At 48.9% G+C, this 22,831-nt stretch overlaps 1 protein-coding gene across 5 annotated transcripts in view; it reads right to left on the bottom strand.

Annotated features, from left to right (window-relative positions):
* HRH2 (histamine receptor H2) overlaps positions 1–22,831 on the bottom strand; it is a 79,757-nt gene that overhangs the window by 40,688 nt on the left and 16,238 nt on the right. For 2 of the 5 annotated variants that reach the window (XM_058723789.1, XM_058723770.1), the window contains exon 2: positions 15,977–17,555. In XM_058723789.1, the coding sequence (XP_058579772.1) occupies positions 15,977–17,052 (1,076 nt within the window). In that variant the 5' untranslated portion in view covers positions 17,053–17,555. Of the gene's footprint in view, positions 1–8,353; positions 8,425–10,081; positions 10,273–15,976; positions 17,556–22,242; positions 22,503–22,831 lie in introns of those variants that run through there. The other 3 variants (XM_058723765.1, XM_058723759.1, XM_058723781.1) reach the window with 3 other exon arrangements.

Below are 22,831 nucleotides of genomic sequence, written 5' to 3'. Positions count from 1 at the left end.
GGTGTCCCCGGGCCTGACCATGGCGCAAACACCACAGAGGGAACCTGGCAGGACAGGTCTATCGTGGTCCAGAGGGTGCTGTGGGGGCCAGACAGCCTGGGGAACTTCGCTTACCCTGGTGGGAAGGAGATGGTTGGGGGCGGGGGAGGAGAGTGGAGACGATCTCGTATTGAGTTGGTTCAACTTCCAAAGTCACCATGTTTACAGCTGGAAGTGACTGAGCTCTCGGACCTGGAAAGCATGCGTTTCTCCAGCTTCCACGAAACGGTCCAAGGGCACCCAGAGCGGAATGCAGCAAAGAATCTTACAGCTGGGCGGGCACAGGGCACTAACAGCCCTGTTCCTTTCTCCAGCCTGGGACAGAGGTGCTGTAAGAACCAGCCTCACTTTTCAGATGGGGACAGAGTCCTAGAGAGGGGAGGACTTGCTCAAGATCAACTAGCCAGCACAACGGGGAGATCAGCCCTCAGAGCTCTCTCAGCAGACCACAGCACTACACGGCATCGCATTGCCCACGAGCGCACCCCTCTCCCCACGCTGTCCCTTTGCCCAGAATGACACCTCTGCTCCTCAGCTTAGAAAATTCCAACTGTCCTTCAGGAGTCAGCTGAGACATTCTGAGACATCACCTCCCTCTGGGCCGTTGGTAAAGGAAGAGTGGACGAATGAATCAGTAAGACTTAGCAGCCCCCAAAACAGGAGACATGTGGCCTGCTGAGGAACTCAAAGTGTGTCACCTCTTGTTGCCAGGATATTAAAGCCACGTTGGCTCAGGAAAAGCCTGAAGGGAGGAGAGAGCCATGATTTCAGGGATTGCATAAGACGGCAACAGAAATGGGGTTTCTCTTTGACTTTCCATTTGAATGTTCCCTTTCAACAATGATTAAGTATTTATAGATACTGTGTTTCCAAAATCAGTGTGGAAGTTCCCCGAATCCTCTGGGCATTGGGACTGCCTTGCCGCCCATCCCAAATGTCCATCCCTGGGTCACAATGACACGTGTTCAGTCCCGGAATGAGGAAGACCGGAGTCTCATCCACGGGCCTGTGATGCCCAAGCCTGTGACCCTCCCTCCACCCTGCAACCTCCTGCACAATCTGTACAGAGAAGCGGACCCACCGAGGCTTTGTAGAACCACTTTTTGCTACTTTTTGCCAGTTGGGACAAACTCCCCTGTCCCCTCCTTTCTACCTCTGGGCAGAGAGTAAGTGGTCCACAAACCCCAGGAGAGACTCAGGGGCTGTGGACACCCTGAAATGCACAGTGGGTCTCAGGCATTACCCTACTCCTGTCCCCCAACGCTGCCACACACAGCCCCTACGGGTTTAATGAACACCCAAAAGCTGAGAAGCCTGTGACCCACTGCTGTTTCTGTAGAAGCAGTGGCAGCTGGCAGAAATCTTAGCTCTCTTTAACAGATGAGGAAACTGGGGCTCAGAGAGGGATGCGATCTTCTCACGGCCACACAGCCAGTCAGTGGCAGAGGCGATGAGAAATCCAGATCCCCCATCTGCCAGGCTGGGGTTCTTTCGGCAGCCCCGCCGTGCACCTGGTCTGCACCCCTACCTGCACTCACAGCTTGGGTCGTGACAAGGACACGTTTTCCTGAATTTGCCTCCGTAACTCAGAATGATTCATTAGTATGAAAAACATGTTCTTCGCTGCCCTTGCCAGAAGATTCTTGACACAAACACACTGGGGGTTTGGCATAAAATCTCTCCCTTGTTAAGCATTTATATATAATGAGGGTTGAAATGGTCCCTTGAGACTGATCCAAGCCCCCCATTTTTGGAGGAGAGATATGAGGCTCAGGGGTCAGGGCCTGATTTGAACAATTCAGTGGCACAGCTGCGATATGAATCCACAAAGCCTGCCTTGAACTTTCCAGCTGCTCCTTTGTAGAGGGGTGAAAGAGAGGAAGGAAGGAAGGAAGGAAGGTAGAAAGGAAGGAAGGAAGGAGGGGAGGCAGGCTACCACTTACTAAGCATCTACTCTATGCTAGGTGCTTTGTATAAATTGATGCTGAGCCTTATTGCTATCCCCACAGGGAGACATTTTCATCCCTGTTTTGCAGATGAGCAAGCTGAAGCTCAGAGAGAGCAGGCCATGGGCCCGGAGTCACAGAGCCCAGCAAGTGCTGGGGCTGGAACTGACACCCATTTCTTTCCCCTACACCAAGGGTTGGCAGCAGGCCAAATCGCCTGCAGGCCAAATCCAGCCTACCAACCTATTTTTGTTGAAATGGTGATGGTGGTGGTGATAGGGGGGAATCAATAGAAGAATAACATTTCAGGACTCATGAAAATGATACGGAATTCGAATTTCCGCGTCCATAATAAAGTTTTATTGGAACACAGCCATCCCCATTCATTTACGTATTGTCTGTGGCTGCTTTCACAACGAAAGAGCAGAGTTGAGTAGTTGCGACAAAGAACATACGGGTTGCAAAGCCCAAACTATCTACTATCTGGCTCTTTGCAGATAAGATTTGCTGACTCCTGCCTGATGCCATGCAATTTCCCAGGGAGCCTGGAAAGTCTGCAGAGCTTCCCTTGTCCCTGCGCAAGGGCGTCAGGGCTGAAACCCAGGCCTCCTCCTGTTTGCCAAGCTGTATGCCCTGGGGCTGGATCCCCTGGAGAAGGGACCTTCACTCATTTGTTCACCTGGAGTGTTCACCCTCTTTTTATGGGGAGAAAGCTACTAGCAGTGGTCCCAAATGCACAGTTCCCCTTCCCTCCTCATCACAGCCCCTGGGAAGGCAGCCCCAAAGCATGTCCCATCAGATCTGCTACAGAAGGAGTGGACAGCAAAGGTGGGGAACAAGCAGGGGCAGGGGTCTGCATGAAGCCAGAGGGAGGGAGGGGGGATGGCCTGGGCACAAGCTGGGGCTTCTAGCTGGCTTCAAAGGCACAATTCCCAGGGAGTGAAATGAGGAGTTCTCTACCTTTCAAGTGACTCCTGGGAAGTCACTATTTATTCTCCTTGACTTTTAAGGCTGTAAAAGGCTTCCCACCTCCTCTCTCTCTCTCTCTCTGCTCTCCTTCCCCTAACTTCCTCTCTGGGGGTAGAAAGGAATCTCATTCCCCAAATGCTCAGAAGAGACAGAAGATGAAAAGGATTAATTTCTTGCTGTAGCCTGTCTGCTCTCCTGCAGCTGTGCTGAAGCATGAGCACTGCAGGCCTGGGAACGGGTGTTCTGGGCAGGTGGCAGGGACAAGGGGAGTCTAGGGGTCCATGATACAGCCTCATGCCTGGAGCTCCCCAAACAGGGCCTATAAATGGCCAAAAGCTTCCATAAAGCCCAAGCGCTTTAGTGAATGGGACCATGGATGCAGGAGGGGTAGGAGGAAGAAACAGAGGGAAGAAAAGAAAACACAAAACAGAAAGGAAGAAAGGAAGGAAGGAAGAAAAGGCAGACGGAAGGAACCTGGAAGACATCATGCTACATGAAAAAGCAGGGCACGACAGACCACACATTGTATGAAATGTCCAGAATAGGCAAATCTGTAGAGACAGAAAATAGATTAGTGGTTTCTTGTCTGGGGGCCGGTAGGGGATTGGGATCGGGAGGTGATCGCAAAAGGCTACAGGGTTTCACTCGGGGGGTGATGAAAATGTTCTATGATTGGTTGTGGCGATGCGGCACAGCTCCGTGAATATACTAAAAACCAGTGAATTGTATACTGAAATGGCTGAATTGCACAGTGTGTGAAGTATACCTCAATAAAACTGTTACAGGAAAGGAATAAAGATGGAAGTTGGTGTCCAAGATGGCGGCGTAAGAAGACCCTGAAATCGCCTTCTCCCATGGACACACCAAGTCTACGGCTACACATGGAACAATTCCTGCTGACAAAGGATGGAAATGTAGCGGCACATTTCTGTCCACAACAAGGCATAGAAGGGCCACATCGAGACAGGTAGGAGAGACAGAGATGCAGTCTCACCAAAAACCTCAACCCCGGCGGGATAATTCACAATATGGGAAGATCTCATGGGTCTGGACTCTCTCTCTGAGGAGAGAGGGGTTTGTGCTACACACTGGGCACCCCAACCTGTTGCACTTGCACTGAAGAGATGAGGCCCCCCCAAACATCTGGCTTTGGAAACCAATGGGGCTTATGTCCAGGAAACCTGGGGTCTGTGGAGACGAGATACTCCTTTGAGGGACTTAATGGCTCATGCACGGACTCGCTCATCAGGGGACCAGCAGAAAGGCAGCAGTTTAAGAGGTGACTGGATTGTACGTGCAGGAGATGCATTTGCGAACTTAGCTTTTTTTGGGGGGGGGGAGGGGCAGAGGGAGAGGGAGAGAGAATCCCAAGCAGGCTCCGCGCTGTCAACGCAGAGCTCGACGCAGTGCTCGATCCCAGGAACAGTGAGATCGTGACCTGAGCTGAAATCAAGAGTTAGATGCTTAATCGATGGAGCCACCCAGGCATGCTGCAGCCACCCAGGCGGGCTGCATTTGCTAATCTTACAGTATTCGCCAGAGAGGGCAGAGGTCAGTTAGGACTTTGGAGATGGAGGTGCTGGTGAGCGCCATTTTTGCATTTTCCCTCTACCTTGCTAGCACAGCTAGGTAGGCCCCAGCCTCAACACTCTCTGACAACCTCACTAAAGCCGGTGGGCAAGTACAATCCACATGGGGGATACCCCTCGATCACCTGCCCCTTGTGGCCAGAGGTGCTTGTGTTTCCGGGCCCCAGGGGACCCAGACAGTTCTGGGAAGGCTACTATACCCAGGGCACTGCACAGACAGCAGACTGAAACATAAGTCCCACCTGCCTCTGAAAAAAGCCCATCTACTCGTCCTAGAGCTTTAACCCGAGGGACAGGCTTCAGGTTTGCCAGGCATCTAGAGGCTACCGAGGCACTCTCAGGGAATGTAGGCAAGGAGAAAGCCTTCCCTCGGCCTTTACACAGCTCACTGGCATCTCTTAGAAAAGAGCTCACACACTTGCCTGGAGCCCTGATTTTTGCAACAGTTGCCCCTAGGACACCTCCAGATTTCGTGGTCTGGAGGCCAGCAAGGTTTACAATTACAGTCCCACAGGACTATATATATTTGCATACTTAAAAAGCTGCTGCTTAAGGATCTGGCTTCTAATCAGCCTGAAATTAGGTGCTGCCTATGATTACTCCCTTTGGAACACTGGCAGGTCTGGGCATACCTTCAACAACAGAGGCCTATCAAGAATAAATCAGGATGGGGCCCCTGCGTGGCTCAGTCGGTTAAGCGTCTGACTTCAGCTCAGGTCATGAGCTCACGGTTTGTGCTGGCAGCTTCAGATTCTGTGTCTCCCTCTTTCTCTACCCCACCCCCACTCACGCTCATCTGTCTCTCTCTTTCAAAAGTAAAATAAACATAAAAAAATTAAAAAAAAAAGAATAAATCAGGTTACTCAGACAATCACAAAGGTTTGAGGGACAAGTAAGAGCTGGGGCAAGGTTGATTCATTTCCTGTATAAGGCCACTCTTTCAAGACTGGGGGAGGTAGTTGTTTTGACTAATACATGGAAACAAACACAGAGAGGCAAGCAAAATGAGGAAACAGAGGGATATGTTCCAAATCAAAGAACAAGACACAAAATGTCAGAAAAAGATCTTGATGAAACAGAGATAATCATCTACCTGTTAAAGAATGCAAAGTAATGATCATGAAGATTCTTAGGAGAAGGACTGAAGTGAGAACTTCAATGAAGAGACAGAAAATACAAGAAAGTACCAAACAGAAGTGACAGAGCTGAAGAATACAATAATGGAACTGAAAAATACACTAGAGGGGTTCAAGAGCAGACCAGATGAAGCAGAAGAACAGATCAGTGACTTGGAAGACAGAGCAGTAGAACTCACCAAGAGAGAAAAAGAATTTGAAAAAGCGAAGACAGTTTCAGAGACTTATGGGAGAACACGAAGCAGAGTCACATTTGCTTTATAGGGGTCCCAGAAGGAAAAGAGAGAAAGGGGCAGAAAATTTGTGTGAAGAAATAATGGCTGAAAACTTCTCTAACCTGGGAGCAGAAACAAACATCGAGGAAGCTTAGAGAGCTCTAGATAAGAGAAAACCAAAGAGAATCACATGAAGACACGTTATAATTGAAATGTCAAAACTTAAAAAGAGAATCTCAAAATTAGCAAGAGAAGACAACTTCCTGCATACAAGAGAATTCCCATAAGATCATGAGCTGATTTCTTGGCAGAAACTTTGCAGGCCAGAAGGGAGTGGCATGATATATTCAAACTGCTGAAAGGAAAAAACTTCCAGCCAAGAATACTCTACTCATCAAGGTTATCGTTCAGAATTGAAGGAGAGATCATGAGTTTTCCAGACAAGCAGAAGTTAAAGGAGTTCATCACCGGTGGCCTTACATGAAATGTTAAAGGGATTTCTTTCAGCTGTAAAGAAAAGGCACGAACTAATAACAAGAAAATATATGAAAGTAAAAATATGACCAGTAAAGGTAGTGGATTAACCATGCATAAAGCTAGTATAAAGGTTAAAAGATAAACGTGGTAAAATTAACTAAAACTAATAATTAGTTAAGTGATATACAAAATAAAAGAATGGAAATATGACATGAAAATCATAAAACATGGGGGAGGGATATAGAGTTTTTAGAATGCATTCAAGTTCAAGTTGCTATCAACTCAAATGAGACATCTGTATACACTGTTCTATGTGAACCTCATGGTAACCATGCGGCAAAAACCTATAGCAAAACATAACGAGAAAGGAATCTAAACATAACACTAACGAAAGGCATAAAACCACAAAGGAAGAGAGCAAAAGAAGAAGAACAAAAACAGTGAGGAACTATAAAACATCCAGAAAACAACTGACAAAATGGCCGTAAGTACATACTTACCAATCAGTGTAAATGGACTAAATTTTCTAATAACAAAACACAGAGTGGCTGAAAGCATAAAAATAAGACAACTATATTCTGCCTACAAGAGACTTACTTCAGATCGAAGGACACACACACACACACACACATACACACTGAAAGTGAAGGGGTGAAAAAAGATATTCCATGGAAATGGAAATGAAAAGAAAGCTGGTTTAGCTATACCTATATCAGACAAAATAGACTTTAAAGCAAAGACTGTGATAAAAGACAAAAAAGGGCACTATGTAATAATAAAGGGGTCAACACAACAAGATGGTAACACTTATAAATATGTATGTGCCAGCAGAGGAGCACCTAGATATATAAAGCCAATACTAACAGAGAAACTGACAGCAATACAATGATTGTAGGGGACGTTAAAACTCCACTTTCATCAATGGATAGATCATCGAGACAAAAAAATCAACAGAGAAACATTGGCCTTAAATGACACATTAGGCCAGATGGACTGAAAAGATATATACAGAATATTCCATCCCCAAAATGTGGAATACACATCCTCTTCAAACACGTACGGAACATTCTCCAGGGCACATTACATGTTAGGCCACAAAACAAGTCTCAATAAATTTGAGAAGACTGAAATAATATCAGGCATCTTTTCTGACCACAACGGTATGGAACTAGGAATTAATTACAAAAGGAAAACTGGAAAAATCACAAATACATGGAGATTAAAAAACATATTACTGAACAACCAATGGGTCAAGGAAGAAATCAAAGGAAAAATACAAAAAAAAAAAATACCTTGAGACAAAGGAAAATGGAATGACAACAATCCAAAATTGATGGGATACAGCAAAAGCAGTTCTAAGAGGGAAGTTCATAGGGATACAGGCCTACCTCAAGAAATAAGAAAAATCCCAAATAAATAATCGAACTTCACACCTAAAGAAACTAGAAAAAGAAGAACAAATGAAGCCCTAAGTTAGTAGAAGTAAAGAAATAATAAAGATCAGAGCAGAAATAAATGAAATAGAGACCAAAAAAAGAAAAAAAAAAAAAAGAAAGAAAAGACCAATGAAACTAAGATATGGTTCTTTGAAAAAGAAACAAAATTGACAAATCTTTAGCCAGACTCATCCTAAGAAAAAGGGAGAAGGCTCAAATAAGTGAAATAAAAAATGAAAGAAGACAAGTTATAACTGATAGCATAGAAATACAAAGGATTATCAGAGACTGCCAAGAACAATTATACATTAACAAACTGGACAAATTGGAAGAAATGGATACATTCCTAGAAACATACAATCTTCTAAAACTGAATCATGAAGAAATAGAAAACTGGAATAGCCCGATTACCAATTGTTAAAGAGACTGAATTAGTAATCAAAATTCCCCCCTCCCACTCCCCCCGAAAAATCCTAACAAACAAAAGTCCAAAACCACACAGCTTCACTGTGAATTCTACCAAACACTTAAAGATTTAATACTTACCCTTCTCAAACTCTTCCAAAAAATTGAAGAGGCGGGAATACTTCCAAACTCATGTTAGGGCCAGCATTACCCTGATCCAAAATCAGACATGGACACCATAGAGAAAAAGAAAATTACAGGCCAATATCCCTGATAAACGTTGATGCAAAAATCCTCAACAAAATATTAGCATGTCAAATTCAACAATACATTAAAAGGACCACATACCATGATCAAGTGGGATTTATTCCAAGGATGCAACCATGCAAGCATGGTTCATCTCAAATTAATCAATGTGATATACTACTTTCACAAAAAAATGTATAAAAATCATATGAGCATCTCTGGGGTGCCTGGGTGGCTTAGTTGGTTAAGCACCTGACTCTTAATTTTGGCTCAGGTCATGATCTCACGGTTTGTGGGTTGAAGTCCTGCATTGGGCTCTGCACTGACAGCATGGAACTTGCTTGGGATTCTCGCTTTCCCTCTCTCTCTGCCCCTCCCCTGCTCATGCATGTTCTCTCCCTCCCTTTCTCTCTCTCTCTCTCTCAAAATAAATAAATAAACATTAAAAAAAATCATGATTGGGGCACCTGGGTAGCTTAATCAGTTAAACGTTCGACTTCAGCTCAGGTTATGATCTCATGGTTTGTGAGTTCGAGCCCCGCGTCAGGCTCTGTGCTGACAGCGTGGAGCCTGGAGCCTGCTTTGGATTCTGTGTCTCCCTCTCTTTTTTCCCCTTTCCCACCCCTGCTCACTCTCTCTCTCTCTCTCTCTCTCTCAAAAATAAATAAATATTAAATTTTTTAAAAAAATCATGATCATCTCAATAGATGCAGAAGAAGCATTTGACAAAATTCAATATCCATTTATGATACAAGAAAACTCTCAAGAAAGTGGGTATACAAGGAACATACTTCAATATATTAAAGGCCACATATGACAAACCCACAGCTTACGTCATACTCAACAGTGAAAAGCTGAAAGCTTTTCCTCTAAGATCAAGAACAAGACAAGGATGTCCCCTCTTGCCATTTTTATTCAACACCATATTGGAAGTCGTAGCCACAGCAGTTAGACAAGAAAAAGAAACTAAAAGCACCCAAATTGGAAAGGAAGAAGTAAAACTGTTGCTACTTGCTGATGACAGGATACGATATCCAGAAAACCCTAAAGACTGCACCAAAAAACTGTTATAAATGAATTCAGTAAAGTTGCAGGATACAAAATCAACATACAGAAATCGGTTGCATTTCTCTACAGTAATAATGAACTATCAGAGAAATTAAGAAAACAGTGTCTTTAACAACTGAATCAAAGAGAATAAAATACCTAGGAATAAATTTAACTAAGGTGGTGAAAGACCTGTACACTGAAAACTATAAAACACTGACCAGAGAAATTGAAGACACAAATAAATGTCAAGACATTCCATGCTCATGGACTGAGAGAACTGACATTGCTAAAATGTCCATACTGTCCAAAGCAAGATTCAATGCAATCCATATCAGAATTCTGACGGCTTTTTTCACAGAACTAGAACAAATAATTCTAAAATTTGTATGGAACCATGAAAGGCTTTCTCCAGCCAAAGCAATCTTGAGAAAGAAAAACAAAGCTGGAAGCATCACACTCGGGTTTCAAACTACACCACTACGCTACAGTAATCAAAACAACATGGCATTGGCGTAAAAACAGACATAGATCAACGGACCAGGACAGAGAGCCCAGGAACAAACCCACACCAACCTGTAAGCAGTGGTGGGGTAGGACTTCTACTGGGGCTCCCTAGTTCCACACCAGAAGCAGGAGAATACCCCAGCAGCTTTGCTGGGTAACAGCCAGGCACAGAGGCAGAGGTGACAAAGCAGCCAGGGGGATTCCAGTGTGCAGGGGGGCGGCCAGGCCCCTTCGTTAGGGGGGAGCTGCTCTGGGCACCTCTGCAAAAAGCACCATAAAGGCTGTTAAGAAATGCTGGAATCAGTGTGCCAAAAAGTTAGACTACTTTAGAACCCAAACGATAAGAGTAAACAAAGCGAGGCTCTTGGCGGGGTAAGCTACGGGAAACTTCCTTTCTGAGCAACACTCCCTAAGAAGAATGCGCGCACGGCTCCTGGAACTCTTTCACGCCAGCTGCATCCGCAGAGGCCGAACTTGGAGCGGCAGATGAAGTCAACCCCCCACTCTCTTGTGCCGCCAACCTCTGGCCAGACCCGGACATGCCGGGGAGACATCCCGGACAGCCACAGAGCAGCAGGCTGTCGGGAACCGTGGGCTCCCGCCCCTCTCGGAAGCTCCCTTTCTGTGCCCTCGGTGCGAGTTACCTCACCTCTCTGGGCCTGGGGGAGGGGCTGGGTTACCGTTAGGGGTGTCTTCCCTCTCCAACACCTGATTCAGAGCCTGTGGTTGGCTTCCGCTGTGAGGCCCGCCCCTGACACCACTATTTGGAGGGAGGCCCGTTGTGACATCCAAGTGAGAAAAGGGAACCAGGAATTTCTGCCTCCCACTAGTTCCTGGAACTTCCCTCTTTGAGTCTTGGTTTCCTGATCTCTGAAGTGAGGGCAGCATTATGCACCTCTTAGAGTTCTTGGGAAACCAGAACTAGATATTCACGCATTCACGCATTCACGCATTCATTCATCCAACAAATATTACTGTGCCCATCCTATTAGGGATACAACAGTGAACAACACAGACACGGTCCTGCCCTTGGGGGGCATGCTGTCCGGGGGTGCAGACATTAAACACACAGAAGGCATCAAGAGGAATAAGACAGTCTGGACTGAGGCAAGGGTGCGTGGGGTACACGGCCTGTGAGGTCAGGATGAGACCTTTGTATTCTATTCCAAGAGCATCAGGAGTGGAAATCTGCTCTCTGGCTGCAGAGGGAGGGAGAGCAGATGGGGAGGGGGGGCCTGAGCGGACAGCTGACCAGGGGCCTCGGAGAAGAAAGCACCTTGCCCTCCTCGCCTTCCTTTGCATCTCTTCTCCCAGGGTCTTTCTTGAGCTCTGACTCCAGCCTGCAGGTGCTCCGTCGGAATGAGGAAGCGCCACACCCAAGCGAGACTGTTGATACTCCAGGTGCCCATGAATATTATCTCCCTGCCCTCGGAGATTACCCAGAGCAAATGAGCACGTAGAAAAAGGACCCAAGAGCCCTGGGCAGGGGCCCAAAGAACTCTGTCTACTCCTAGCTCCTCCAGTATTTGCATTGGACCTCAGATAGGTCACTGGCTTCCCGGTGTCCTCATTTCCTCATCTGGTATCTATGGGACTAGCACTGAATCCAGGCGAAATTTAAGTCCAAGTAGCATTTACTGTGCAAAGACCCCAAGCTTTGGGGTCAGACAAGCTTGGGCTGGAATCCTAGATTCCATGTTTGAGGCTGTGTGGCCTGACGCTGGCTACTTTGCTTCTGGAAGCCTGCAGCTGGCTGAGGGCCCACACTTTGAGAACCACTGCCCTAGAATAACACCCCTCAAGGAGGAGGACCTGTGATTCGCTCATTGCTATGCCTCAGCAGGGCTGGCGTATAGCAATTCCTTGCTGTGTGCCTGGGGAGTCGGGGCGCTGAGAGGTTTGTTTTGGCAATGGCAGAAGTGGGCCGAGGGTGGGTGTGGGCCGTGGGATGTTGGCAAGAAACAGGAAGAGGGTAGTGCTTCTAATGTCAGGTGAGGAGCTGGGCCTTGTGGTAGCTGAACATGGTCCCCGGAGATGTCCACATCCTCATCGCTGGAACCTGAGCACGTTACCTTATGTGGCAAAAAAGAACTTCACAGGTGTGATTAAGTCAAGGAATTCGGGACAGAGAGATTATCCTGGATTATCCTGGTGGACTCTAAATATAGTCACAAGAGCCCTTATAAGAGAGAGGCAGGAGATCTGGCTACAGATGGGAGAAGGGGATATGACAAAGGAGACAAGAGGGACAAGTGATGGGAGAGAGGGGTCGTGAGCCAAGGAGAGTAGCTGGAAAAGGCATGGAAGTGGATTCTCCTCTGATGTCTCCAGGAGCAACCAGCCCCATCCACACCTTGATCTCAGACCTCCCAAACTGTTAAGAGAATCACTCTGTGTTGTTTTCAGCCGCCAAGTTTGAGGTCATCTGCTACAGAAGCCCTAGGAAACGGCTGCAGACCCCTCTATCCAGGAAGAACAGTGGAGGCCACTGAGTGGGGCGGGGCAGCACATGGGGAGAGGTGAGGAGGGTGGGGTGAAGGCAACCAATCAGGGGCAGGAGAGGCCACAGAGAAGGGAGGACGGGCCAGCGGGGCCCCTCCCTCCTAGAGTCTCCCATTGGCTGGCACCCTGGCTGACCGTGTCCCTCCCTGCTCCAAGGGCAGGCCCAGGTAGTCCCTTCAGAATTCTCAGCTCAGACCTCCACCCACCTCAGCAGTGATAAGGGCCTTTGGTCAGGTCAGTGCTATCGGTCATCAGGGAAGCTGGGAGCCAACCTGGTGGAGGGCCACATGAGGCCCTGATACCCTGGCAGTCTCAGCGTGAAAATCAATCTTTGGCTGTTCTTGGCCTCCTGCGCCCCCCGGTCCCCACCATCGTGTGAAACCCTCCAAGCAGCTCACCATCCTCCTCTGCCAAACCCCTCTGCCCCCCGTTTCCAAGGCCTGGAGAACAGAGCATGGCCACAGCCACACAGAACATGTGCTCTGAAGGCTTTGGCTCTGTGGCCACTGTGCGTGATCGGGGCAGGCGCAGCCTGGCTTCAGCTTCAGAGCCCCCTCCCAGGGTGGCTGTGAAGGTCAGAAGAAAAGATGGGCATACACAGGGCGCCCAGCACCCAGAGGACAGCCAGTAATGGGGGCTGCTATCTCTCTACTCAGAATGTGGCTCAGAATGTGGCTTTGGCTGACACAGTAGCTTGCATCACTTGGGCCATTTACTTCACTTTCCCGAGCCTCACTTTTCCCATCTGTAAAGCAGAGATTAAACAAGCACCTACTTCATGGGGTTGTGGGAAAAGCGAAATGAGGTCACGAGGCCGAAAGTACCACCCTGGATGAATAAGGTCTTTCCTGTCCCCGTTTAAGGCTCAGCTCAGAGGTCTACTCCCTGGGATGGGCTCCCTGGGCCACAAGCCGCCTCATCCAGGCACCCAGCACGCTGGGTTGCGATCCTTGGCTAGTGCTGCACTGAACCGCTGCCCATCTACTCTGCAACCAGACCATGAGCGATTACAGGTGGTGAGACCGATGCTTGGGGTGGGGTGGGGTGGGGGGCTTGCTTTATGTCCCTTTGCACCCTTAGCACCCAGCACAAGGGTGGGGACAGGATGCCCACAGAATGATTACACACAGAAACAATGGCAAACATGTAAAGCTGGCACCCAGTGGGTACCCAGTGTCAGCTCTTGTGGCTGAGTACTTACTGAATGCTGTTCCCTAAGGATTAGGGGCGAAGGCAGCCTATAAACCAGGGGATCACACGGGTAAGAGCAGTGGCTAGTGGCATGCATGACTACACTGAATTGTGTCAATGGGCTTCTACAGTGTCTAAGCCCTTCTTCAAGGTCTACGCCCCGTGCTTTGTTCTTTGCTTCACGAGCTAAATTAGCTTTGTACTCGAGGTCGCTTTCTGAATGAGGGAATGTGGAAGGACGTGGTCAGAAGGGGTCTTGCCCATCAGGGCCAGATGTGGAAGCCTTTAGATCTGCATTTTGGAGAGACATTGCTGGGTGGTTTGGGGGACAGATCTGAGACGGAGAGTCTCAAGGTTAGGAGGCTGGAGCAGGAGCAATGAGGCTTGTTCCAGAAGGCTAGCAGTGGAGGGGTGGAGAGCCCAGGATCCAGGTCTATGGTGGGACACTCCATACCTGGCTGCTGCCAGGACCAGAGGGACCATGAGGCCCAGGGGTCCGGTTGGGCCGTTTTGCTCCCACAGCACTCCCCAGGGATCAGAACCCAGAGGGTGTGGGTCTGCAGCATCCGTCCAAGCTTTCCTCAAGTCCGATGCTCAATTATTGAAAGGAGACAAACGTCCCAGTGGGGTTGTAGAGCCTGTTCACATCTCTTGGCTCACTTGTGCATCGGGCAACCCTGGGAGGTGAGGAGGGCAGGCTGCATGAGGACGGACCCCACACTCTATGCGATGAGGAAACTGAAGCCCAAGAGGGACAGGGACTTGCTCAAACCACAGCGCGAGTGAGGACAAAGCTGAGACCGGGGCTATGCAGTTGACTTTCCATCCTGTTCATCGCAATAAATGCCCAAAATGTCACTTCCGCATCTCCAGTGCTCAGCACAGTTCCAGGCATGTGGTGGGAAGTTGATAAATGTTTGCAGATAAATGTATGTATGTATGTATGTATGTATGTATGTATGTATATGTGGATGGATGGATGGATGGATGGATGGACGGACGGACAGGTGTATGTATGTATGTATGTATGTATATGTGGATGGGTAGATGGACGGATGGACAGGTGTATGTATGTATGTATGTACGGATGGATGTATATGTGGATGGAGGGACAGATGGATGGAATGGTGGATGGGTCAGTCACACAGACCAGCATTCTGGCATGGTCTGTTGGAAGAGTAAGGAAAACAACATCTGTTGAGCACTGCAATGTGCCAGGTGTTCTACCAGTGCCCATTCGTTCACCCCTCTCAACAGCTAGAGCTCCCCCAGACCTGTAAACACCCTCTCCGTGCAGTGGGTGAGCTTCCTCAGAGCCACTCAAGTGTTTGATGGGGTTTCCCTTAATACCCCGCATTGGCTTTGCCACCGGTGCATTTATCTACATCTCATTCTGATCCTGTTTTATCTTTTCAGCCTGGATACCTCTTGGAGGTGGAATCCTGGGGTGTCCTCTCTCTTCATCTTCTGTACCCCCAACATCCAATGCTCTCCGAGCCTATTTTTTTTATAGCCTCCTAGATTTTGCTCTATTCCCTTCTCCTCTCTCATGGCCCTCTTCACCGATGGCCCCTTCTCATCCCTCTTGTCCACACCTTACAGGGAAGCAGAGCTCTCTATACAAAGCACAGAATTGCCGGGGTTGCCCGCACCCTCGCTTCTAATCCTCCCACCTTCCCCTTAGACCTATGGTATAAGGTCCAAGCTCCTAGCCTGACCTTCAAGGTTGTGCCTTCCCAATTTGGCCCGTCCTCTTTCTCTTCTGACCCGAGTGCCCCTAGCATAAGAGCTGGTGCATAAGAGATGCTCAGCGAATGTGGACCGAGCTGGGTTTGTGGTTACTCCCCAGGTGGCAGCATCAGCGCATGGCCATTTGAAGGTGGTCCTGGAAAGCCTGGGTGAACACTTCAGATGACGAACCAAGTGGCAAAGTTGGGCTTCAAACTTAGGGCTCCTGATTGTAAGGACAACGTAGCTAGAAAAAAGGGCCCACAAGTTCTGGAGTCAGAGGGCCTCTGTCCAGGTCCCAGCTGAGTGGCCCTGGTCAGGTTCTTTGAGATTTAATGTGGTCCTTTAAAAATGAAAGTACAAGATTCTACCTCGGGGGGATTTGGGAGGACGGAACCCCACGAGGTTTGCAAAGTGCTCAGGAAGAGTTCCCAGCACAGAACGTTCAACCAGCACCTGGTGAACAGCCGCCACCTAAGGGTTACCACTAGTGGGTCCCCCTCCCCATGCACTTGTCCTGCATACAAATGGCTGGGTGGTTACCTGTCTGTGGCTCCTTGAGGGGCTGTGACCTCTGTCCCACTCCACACCTGGAGCTTCAGGGGCTTGTCTTCCTGCCGCGTGGGTTCTCGGCTTTGATTCCTGGCCAGCTGAGAGCTGCCAGACCTCAGAGTAGTGTCGTGGGCATGGTGGCTGGCAGGTCCGCAGCGGAAGAGCTGCTGGTATGCCGTGCGGAAGTCTCTGTTTAGTGTGGCGTACAGGATAGGGTTCAGGGCCGAGTTGGCATAGCCCAGCCACAAAACGACGGCTTCGAAGGCCTCGTTGATGGCATCATCCCCTCTCAGCCCACGGTAAACAAACACAGTGAAATAGGGGAACCAGCAGATAATGAAGGCTCCCATCACGGCGGCCAGTGTCACTGTGGCTTTGTGCTCCCCGATGGTAGCTGCCTTCCAGGAGCCGATATGGTGGATCCTCTTGGCCTGATCCCGGGCAATCTTGAAAATGCGGTAGTAGGTGATGCACATGACCAGCAGAGGCAAGTAGAAGGTGACCAGCCCATCCACCAAGCCATACACCAAGTTGACCTGGACTTTGCACTTGGGGATGGTGTGGTTGAAATTGCTGGTCTCATTCCTGCTGTTCCACCCCAGATGGATAGACAGAAAGGACAGGGTGATGGAAATGACCCAAATTAAGACAAGAGACACAGCCACTCGGACTGGGGTGACCAGCACAGGGTAGCGCAGGGGGTCCGTGACAGCGCAGTACCGGTCGAGGCTGATCATGAAGAGGTTAAGGATGGAGGCCGTGCAGAGCATCACATCCAGGCTGGTATAGATATTGCAGAAGACCTTGCCGAAGCTCCACCTGCAGGATAGCTGGTAGAAGGCTGAGAAGGGCAGCACCAGGAGGCCAAGGAGCAGATCAGTGATGGCCAAAGACACAATGTAGCAGTTGGTCAGACTGCGGAGCCGGCGGTTCAGGCCCACAGCCAGGCAGACCACCACATTGCCGGCGACGGTGATGAGGATGAGGACAGCGAGGACCACGCTGACAGTGATCCTACATGGGGGAGAGTCCAGACAAAAGGAAGAGGCTGTGCCGTTAGGTACCATCCTGGAACCTCACGGCTCCTTCCTCTGCCCACGGCCCCTGGCCGCCGCTCGTTCAGCTCCCCCAGGTGCCAGTTATGCCAATCACTGGGCTCTAGGCTTCCAGGAGAGCCAAAAGAAAATGTCCAGACATGGGGAGGCTACGATGACTGCCGCAGTACTGCTTTTCTAGAAATAAATAGAGCCGTCTCCGAGGAGGTATTGGGCACGAACATGAATGAAGAAGAGCGAAGGAAGAGAGAAGGTTCTGGGTTCAAATTCCAGTCCTCGAATTACCCCCTGCAGAGCCAGCTTCCTCCAAGGACTGAAGCAGGTCTCCACTCTCCAGGTCTTGCATAGAGACTGAGGCACCAGAGCATGTGTCTGGAGGTGGCTTTGGTTTTATGCGGGAGAGATCACGTGGAGACGTGGCCACATCGTCCTCCATAGCTGATGGATGCTCCCACCCGTGCGACGGGGGTCAAGGACTGCTGCGTCTGCCTCTTAGGACCATTGGAGAACAGGAGCTGAAAATGCAAGGGTCAAGTGTTGAACACTTTGCAATCAGACTAAGAGCGTGACTGATTCAAGGCGAATCCGTCTAGACCTCGATCTCCCGGCGAGGCTCCAGGAGGCACAGGGCCAATCTGGACACCTCCCCTTAGGAGGGACTGAGGCAATCAGGATACACAGTGGGAGGAGGAAGGGAGGCAGAGTGCAAGGGACTGGACCACTGTGTCACCTAGTGAGATACGGCTGGAGTGGATACTTATACGGGAGAAAGAAAGAACTAGACAGAGACTCTAGACACAGGAACAGGGACTGCATTTGCTGTTCACCGCTGGTCCTCAGTGCCTGACCCCACAGGGAGGCATTAAGCCTCTAATGGATAAATGATAAAATGAATGAATAAATCAGCAAATGTAATGAATTTACTCTGATAAAGCACTGAGAACTTGATGCTGTGGGTTTTACAAAACGTCACCATACAGTAAGCCAGGAACTGACAAAGTTTCTCAGGAGCAGGCCAGGTAGTCAGTATTTTCCGCCGTGCAACCCCCAAGGTCTCTGCTGCAATGACTCAACTCTGTCACTGTAGCACGAGGGCACCTACACAGACAAGGTGCAAATGAATAAGTGTGGCTGCGCTCCCAGGAGGCTTTACTATGGATGCTGAAATTGGGAATTTCACGTAATTTTCACGTGTCACCAAACAGTGTTCCTCTTTTGATTTTTTCCTCTTTTTAAAAACGATTTCCAAACTATTTAAAAATGTAAAAGCCATCCTGAGCTCACAGGTTGCACAAAACCGGGCAGAGGGCCAGATTTTGCCCGCTGTCATAGTTCGCCAGCGGCACCTGCTCTCAACGTCTCTCTAAATCTTACTTTTCTTATATAGCAGCACACGTCGTCGGCCAGCCAGCACAGAGCTCACTCAGCCTCTCCAGTGGCTGCACAGCAGCCCGTGGGGTGGCTGGCCATGGTTATTCTATTATGCCCTTATCACGAGTATTTTGGGTGGTTTCCAGTTCCTTCCTCCCTCCCTCCCATCCTTCCTACCTTCCTTCCACCTGTCCCCATGCAAACCCCACTTCAACAGAATGGTTGCACACACGATACTTCCTGGTTAAACCCCAGAGACTCCCTCCTACTGGTGGCATGCTATGATCCCAACTGATGAAAACAGCTAAGGCCCTGATGATTCCCTTTCACAGAAGCTGATCCTGATTTTCCAGACAGCGGCTAGCAGGCAATCTACCGCAACCGGGGAGCGTGCAGAAATCAAGCTGACGGTAGACCCCCTCTCAGAAGCAAGCTAATCGCCATGTGACAAAAATTAAGCCTCTCTTAGGCTCTGGCCTGGAGCGGTTTTGCAACCTGAATATGAGAAGCATCATTTAATCGTAACCACTGTGACAGTGCAAGGATCACGGCTCTTGGTCACCTTCTGCCACTCCAGCTGGTTCAACCACCAGGCCTTGCGAGCTGGGCCTCTGGGTATTATTTTTAGAAGATCTTTTCATTACATAAATACCACAAGCAGCATGGCTCTCACTGGTACATTTAATTAACTGTGGGGGGGGGGGGGATAGCAGCAAAGCTCTCTTTTTTGAGCATCCCTGTCTCCGAAAGCCATTTTTTTCCTGAGTCTCTGTATACCTCTTATACAGGTATAGGTATTTGTGCCCTGGGACCAATGTTTTCATTAGCGTTCGGGGTTTTCAAATCTGAATCTAAGCAGTCTCTCACATAATTCAAACTTCATCTGCCTTCCCTCCTTTCCTTCTCTTCCTTCTGTCCGTTCTTTTCAGCAAATACTTCTTTCAGAACGTAACGTGCCAAATGCTGTTCTAGGTGCTGGGGGCACAATGATGAACAGAGCGGCGGTAGGTGCGTTTTTCAGGATGTCTCAAAGAAGAACCACTCTGCCGAGTTTCTATTTTACAGCCCAGGTCCCAGAAGTTTCCGGTGACCTCTCGTGAAGGCAGGTGAGCATCTGATGGAGATGCGTTCGCCTGGAGCTTAATCCATCCTGTGCCTTCTGGGTACAGTGACTGCCCTAGAGGGCCACGGCACCACAAGATCATTATCATTATTTTCATCATCACAGCTAACATAAAACAACAACAACAACAACACTTCCTTGAGCTTTCCTTTCAAACTTCCAAAGCAATGACATGCTTATGGCAGTAAACCAAGTATGCTGAGGTATACAGGAAGGGTCAACGGTTCGAGCTATCGCACACCCAGACTTCCATGCCCGGAAGGTGACTGCTGCTGACGGTTTGGTATGATGGGGGCCTTCCAGTCTCTCCCCGTGTTTCTACTTGTACACAGGCACACACGCTACACAATCCTGAGCAACCTCCTTTCCCTAATTTCTTCATTGCATAAGGATGCCCCTGTAGGTCCCTTCGACCTAATTTGTTCTTTTGAGAACCTAGGCTTTGGCAAGATAGCCTCTGTCACGCTAAGATGTATAAAGGATTCTGTGCCGGGGTGGGGGCGGGGGGTTGCAAGAGGCAAAAAGTGGGAAAAGATCAGAGTGCCCAGCAGCAGGGGATGGCTCGAGACATTACAGCACCTCCTTACTGTAGGATAGCCCTGGGCATGGTGAGATCCCATATTAAATGAAATACCATTTCATCCTCACAATAACTCAAGGGTGAGTGGAATCACGGCTCCATTTAATGTCTGAGAGACGGAGGCTCAGAGAGGCCATGGGATGTCACAGCCCTAGCAAGTGAGCAGAGAGCCTGGATTCCAACTCAGCTCACCCTCCTCAGCTTGCCTTACATGCCTGTGCTTCGATCAGACTTCAACCCATCCTTCCAGCTGGATCTCACCAAACACTCCTGTACTTGTCCCCTAACTTTGCCATTGAGGCAACCCAGGCTTTCCCCAGATGTATTACCCCTTCTCACACCTGCCTTTGCTGTCTCCCTCACCTGGAGCTCTGCTCTTTCCCGTATTCACTTTAACTACTCTCCTTTTAAGGCACCGCTCAAACACCCTGGAGCTTTCCTGAATGCCTGTACTTTGTACCGAGTTATACCATTGGCACCTGCTACCTTATAGTGTAATATGGCTTTGTGTTTGCCCTCCCCACAGGGCCTGGATCTTGCCCACCTCTCTCCACCCTCTATCCACCCATCCACCCACCCACCCATCAACCCATCCATCCATCCAACATTTTCTATTGTCCACGTAACAGGAGAGGTACAGGGTATGTGGAGTGTGTGCGTGTGTGTGTGTGTGTGTGTGTGATTTCCCCACCTTGGAAATCTACAGGTATTCACCTCAGAATTCAGTGGGTCCGGTGAGCGTCTGATGGGCCTATTTCTCCCCGCATTTTATGGCGAAAATTTTCACACGCAAAAAGTTGAGAAAACAACACAATCTTATCTAACACAGATCTTATCCAACTGTTCACGAAGACCAGATAATCATCTGTTCTACCTCTCATTCAGTGTGTGTGTGTGTGTGTGTGTGTGTGAAAATTAATTGAAAGTCATTAGAACAGGCTCCAGCCACTTCCTCTACTCATCTTGCACGCTGACCGCGGATGTTACAGCTGCGAGTCGCAAGGCTTCCTCTCCTCATCTTTGTCTTAATAGCCTTTGAAAAGGCACCTTTGGGAGAATTTGCTCAGGGTGGCAGTACCCTGCACTGCCCCCGGGGAGGCTTCTGACCTTTACCTGCAGTGATCACCCAGCAGATGCAGCCATAACAAAGAGCGAGGCACTGCGGGGGCATGCTGGCCAATTAGCCTTCCAGAGCAGCCCCAGCCCAGCGTGATAAATGCACTCACTGCACTCTCTGATGTCTTTCAAACCCACCGTGCTGGGCTCTGTGCGGGAGGAGGTCTGATTGCTCTCCATTACGAGCTTCGGTTGGTCTCTAAGTTTAGATCCTTGACGTGACATTCAAGGTTCTTCGTGACCTGGTTCTGTCTTCTCTCTTTAGTCTCAGCTTCTGTCTGCCATGTGCAATTTCGTGTCCCAAGACAACACTTTGAGAAATACAGTGCAGGTGACATTGAATTCCTCCTGGTTTTGAAAGTCCCAGGCCCATCCTGACTCAGTGCCTTTGCACATGCTGTTCTCACTGCCGGGAATGTCCCTCCTCTCTTCTATTGACTGGTCAGCCCTCGGTTTTCCTTCAAGGCCTGGCCTCCCCTGCTATGTCGTCCAGAAGCCCAGAAGCATTTGTTTTGCCCCCTCACTTCTACCTCCCACTTACACCCACCTCTGGCACAGGCTTGTGCTTTCTGGGGCACACTGGGTAGAATGCTGGGTTTTCAGTGTCCCCGGAAAACTCTCCTTCTAGGGGGATCCTTGGTGATTCAGCATCACAGTGTGTCTCCCCAGGAACTGAGTTGTGGTGGGTGGGATCCAGAATATCATTTCCCTCTGCATTCCTCCCACACAGCACAAAGAATACGGTCGAGGGCCACCCTACCAGCACAGAGGTAGCCCGGAGGCAAACCCAAGTCTACTTCATGCCTCAACTTCCCTCTCACTGTTCCTCACAGAAGAAATGTCACTGGTTGTACATTCTGTTTGCTAACTAGAGGGATGAGGCCATCTAGAAAAGCCACTAGTCTCGAGGCTCAGGTCTCCTCCTTTCAAATTTTATCAAACTGAGTCCAGCATTTTCTTTTCTCTTTTCACTGGGAAGTAAAATGGAGTTCCTCTTTCAAGGTTTACGTACCTGAGTTCCAGGCACAGCCACCTGGGGAGTTGGCATTGTGCAAGCTGCCAGCAATTTGGGGGAGATCAGTTAAGGCTTGTCTGATTGGGTTTCTCACTTGGCCTCACAGATGAATCTGATTTTCCAGGCAATAATTTTATACTAGGAAAAGAAAACGGTATTCATCAGACGACCCCTGTATGCTAGGTACCTTCTGGGTGAACCAGTAGGCAATCCTGTGAAGAAGGGTGATTTGATCCCCTTATTCTGCAAAAGTTGACACACAGAGAAATGAAGCAGAGTCCCAGGGGCTGAGAGCGGGGACTTTGGACAGATCTGGGTTCTAATTCCAGTGCTGTCATGACCCTGGAAGGCTTTGTGACCCTGGGCACTTTCCTGCAACCTCTCTGAGCCTTAGTTTCCTCATTTGTAAAATTCGTAAAATAATATGCCCTCCTTCACGTGGTGGGTGTGAAAATGCACAGTAAGAGTCTGTAAAACTCTTACTGCCTGGCACATGGTAGGTTCTCACCAAATGTTATCTGTATTATTGTCTAAAGCTGCACAGCCGGGAAATAGCATTCACGAGCACCTGAGTGCCTTCCAGGGG

Source organism: Neofelis nebulosa, chromosome 1 (genome assembly GCF_028018385.1).
Source record: "Neofelis nebulosa isolate mNeoNeb1 chromosome 1, mNeoNeb1.pri, whole genome shotgun sequence".
In the NCBI taxonomy this organism is placed as follows: domain Eukaryota; kingdom Metazoa; phylum Chordata; class Mammalia; order Carnivora; family Felidae; genus Neofelis; species Neofelis nebulosa.
Note: the sequence above shows the minus strand (reverse complement) of the source record. Positions and strands in the feature narration are given on the sequence as shown.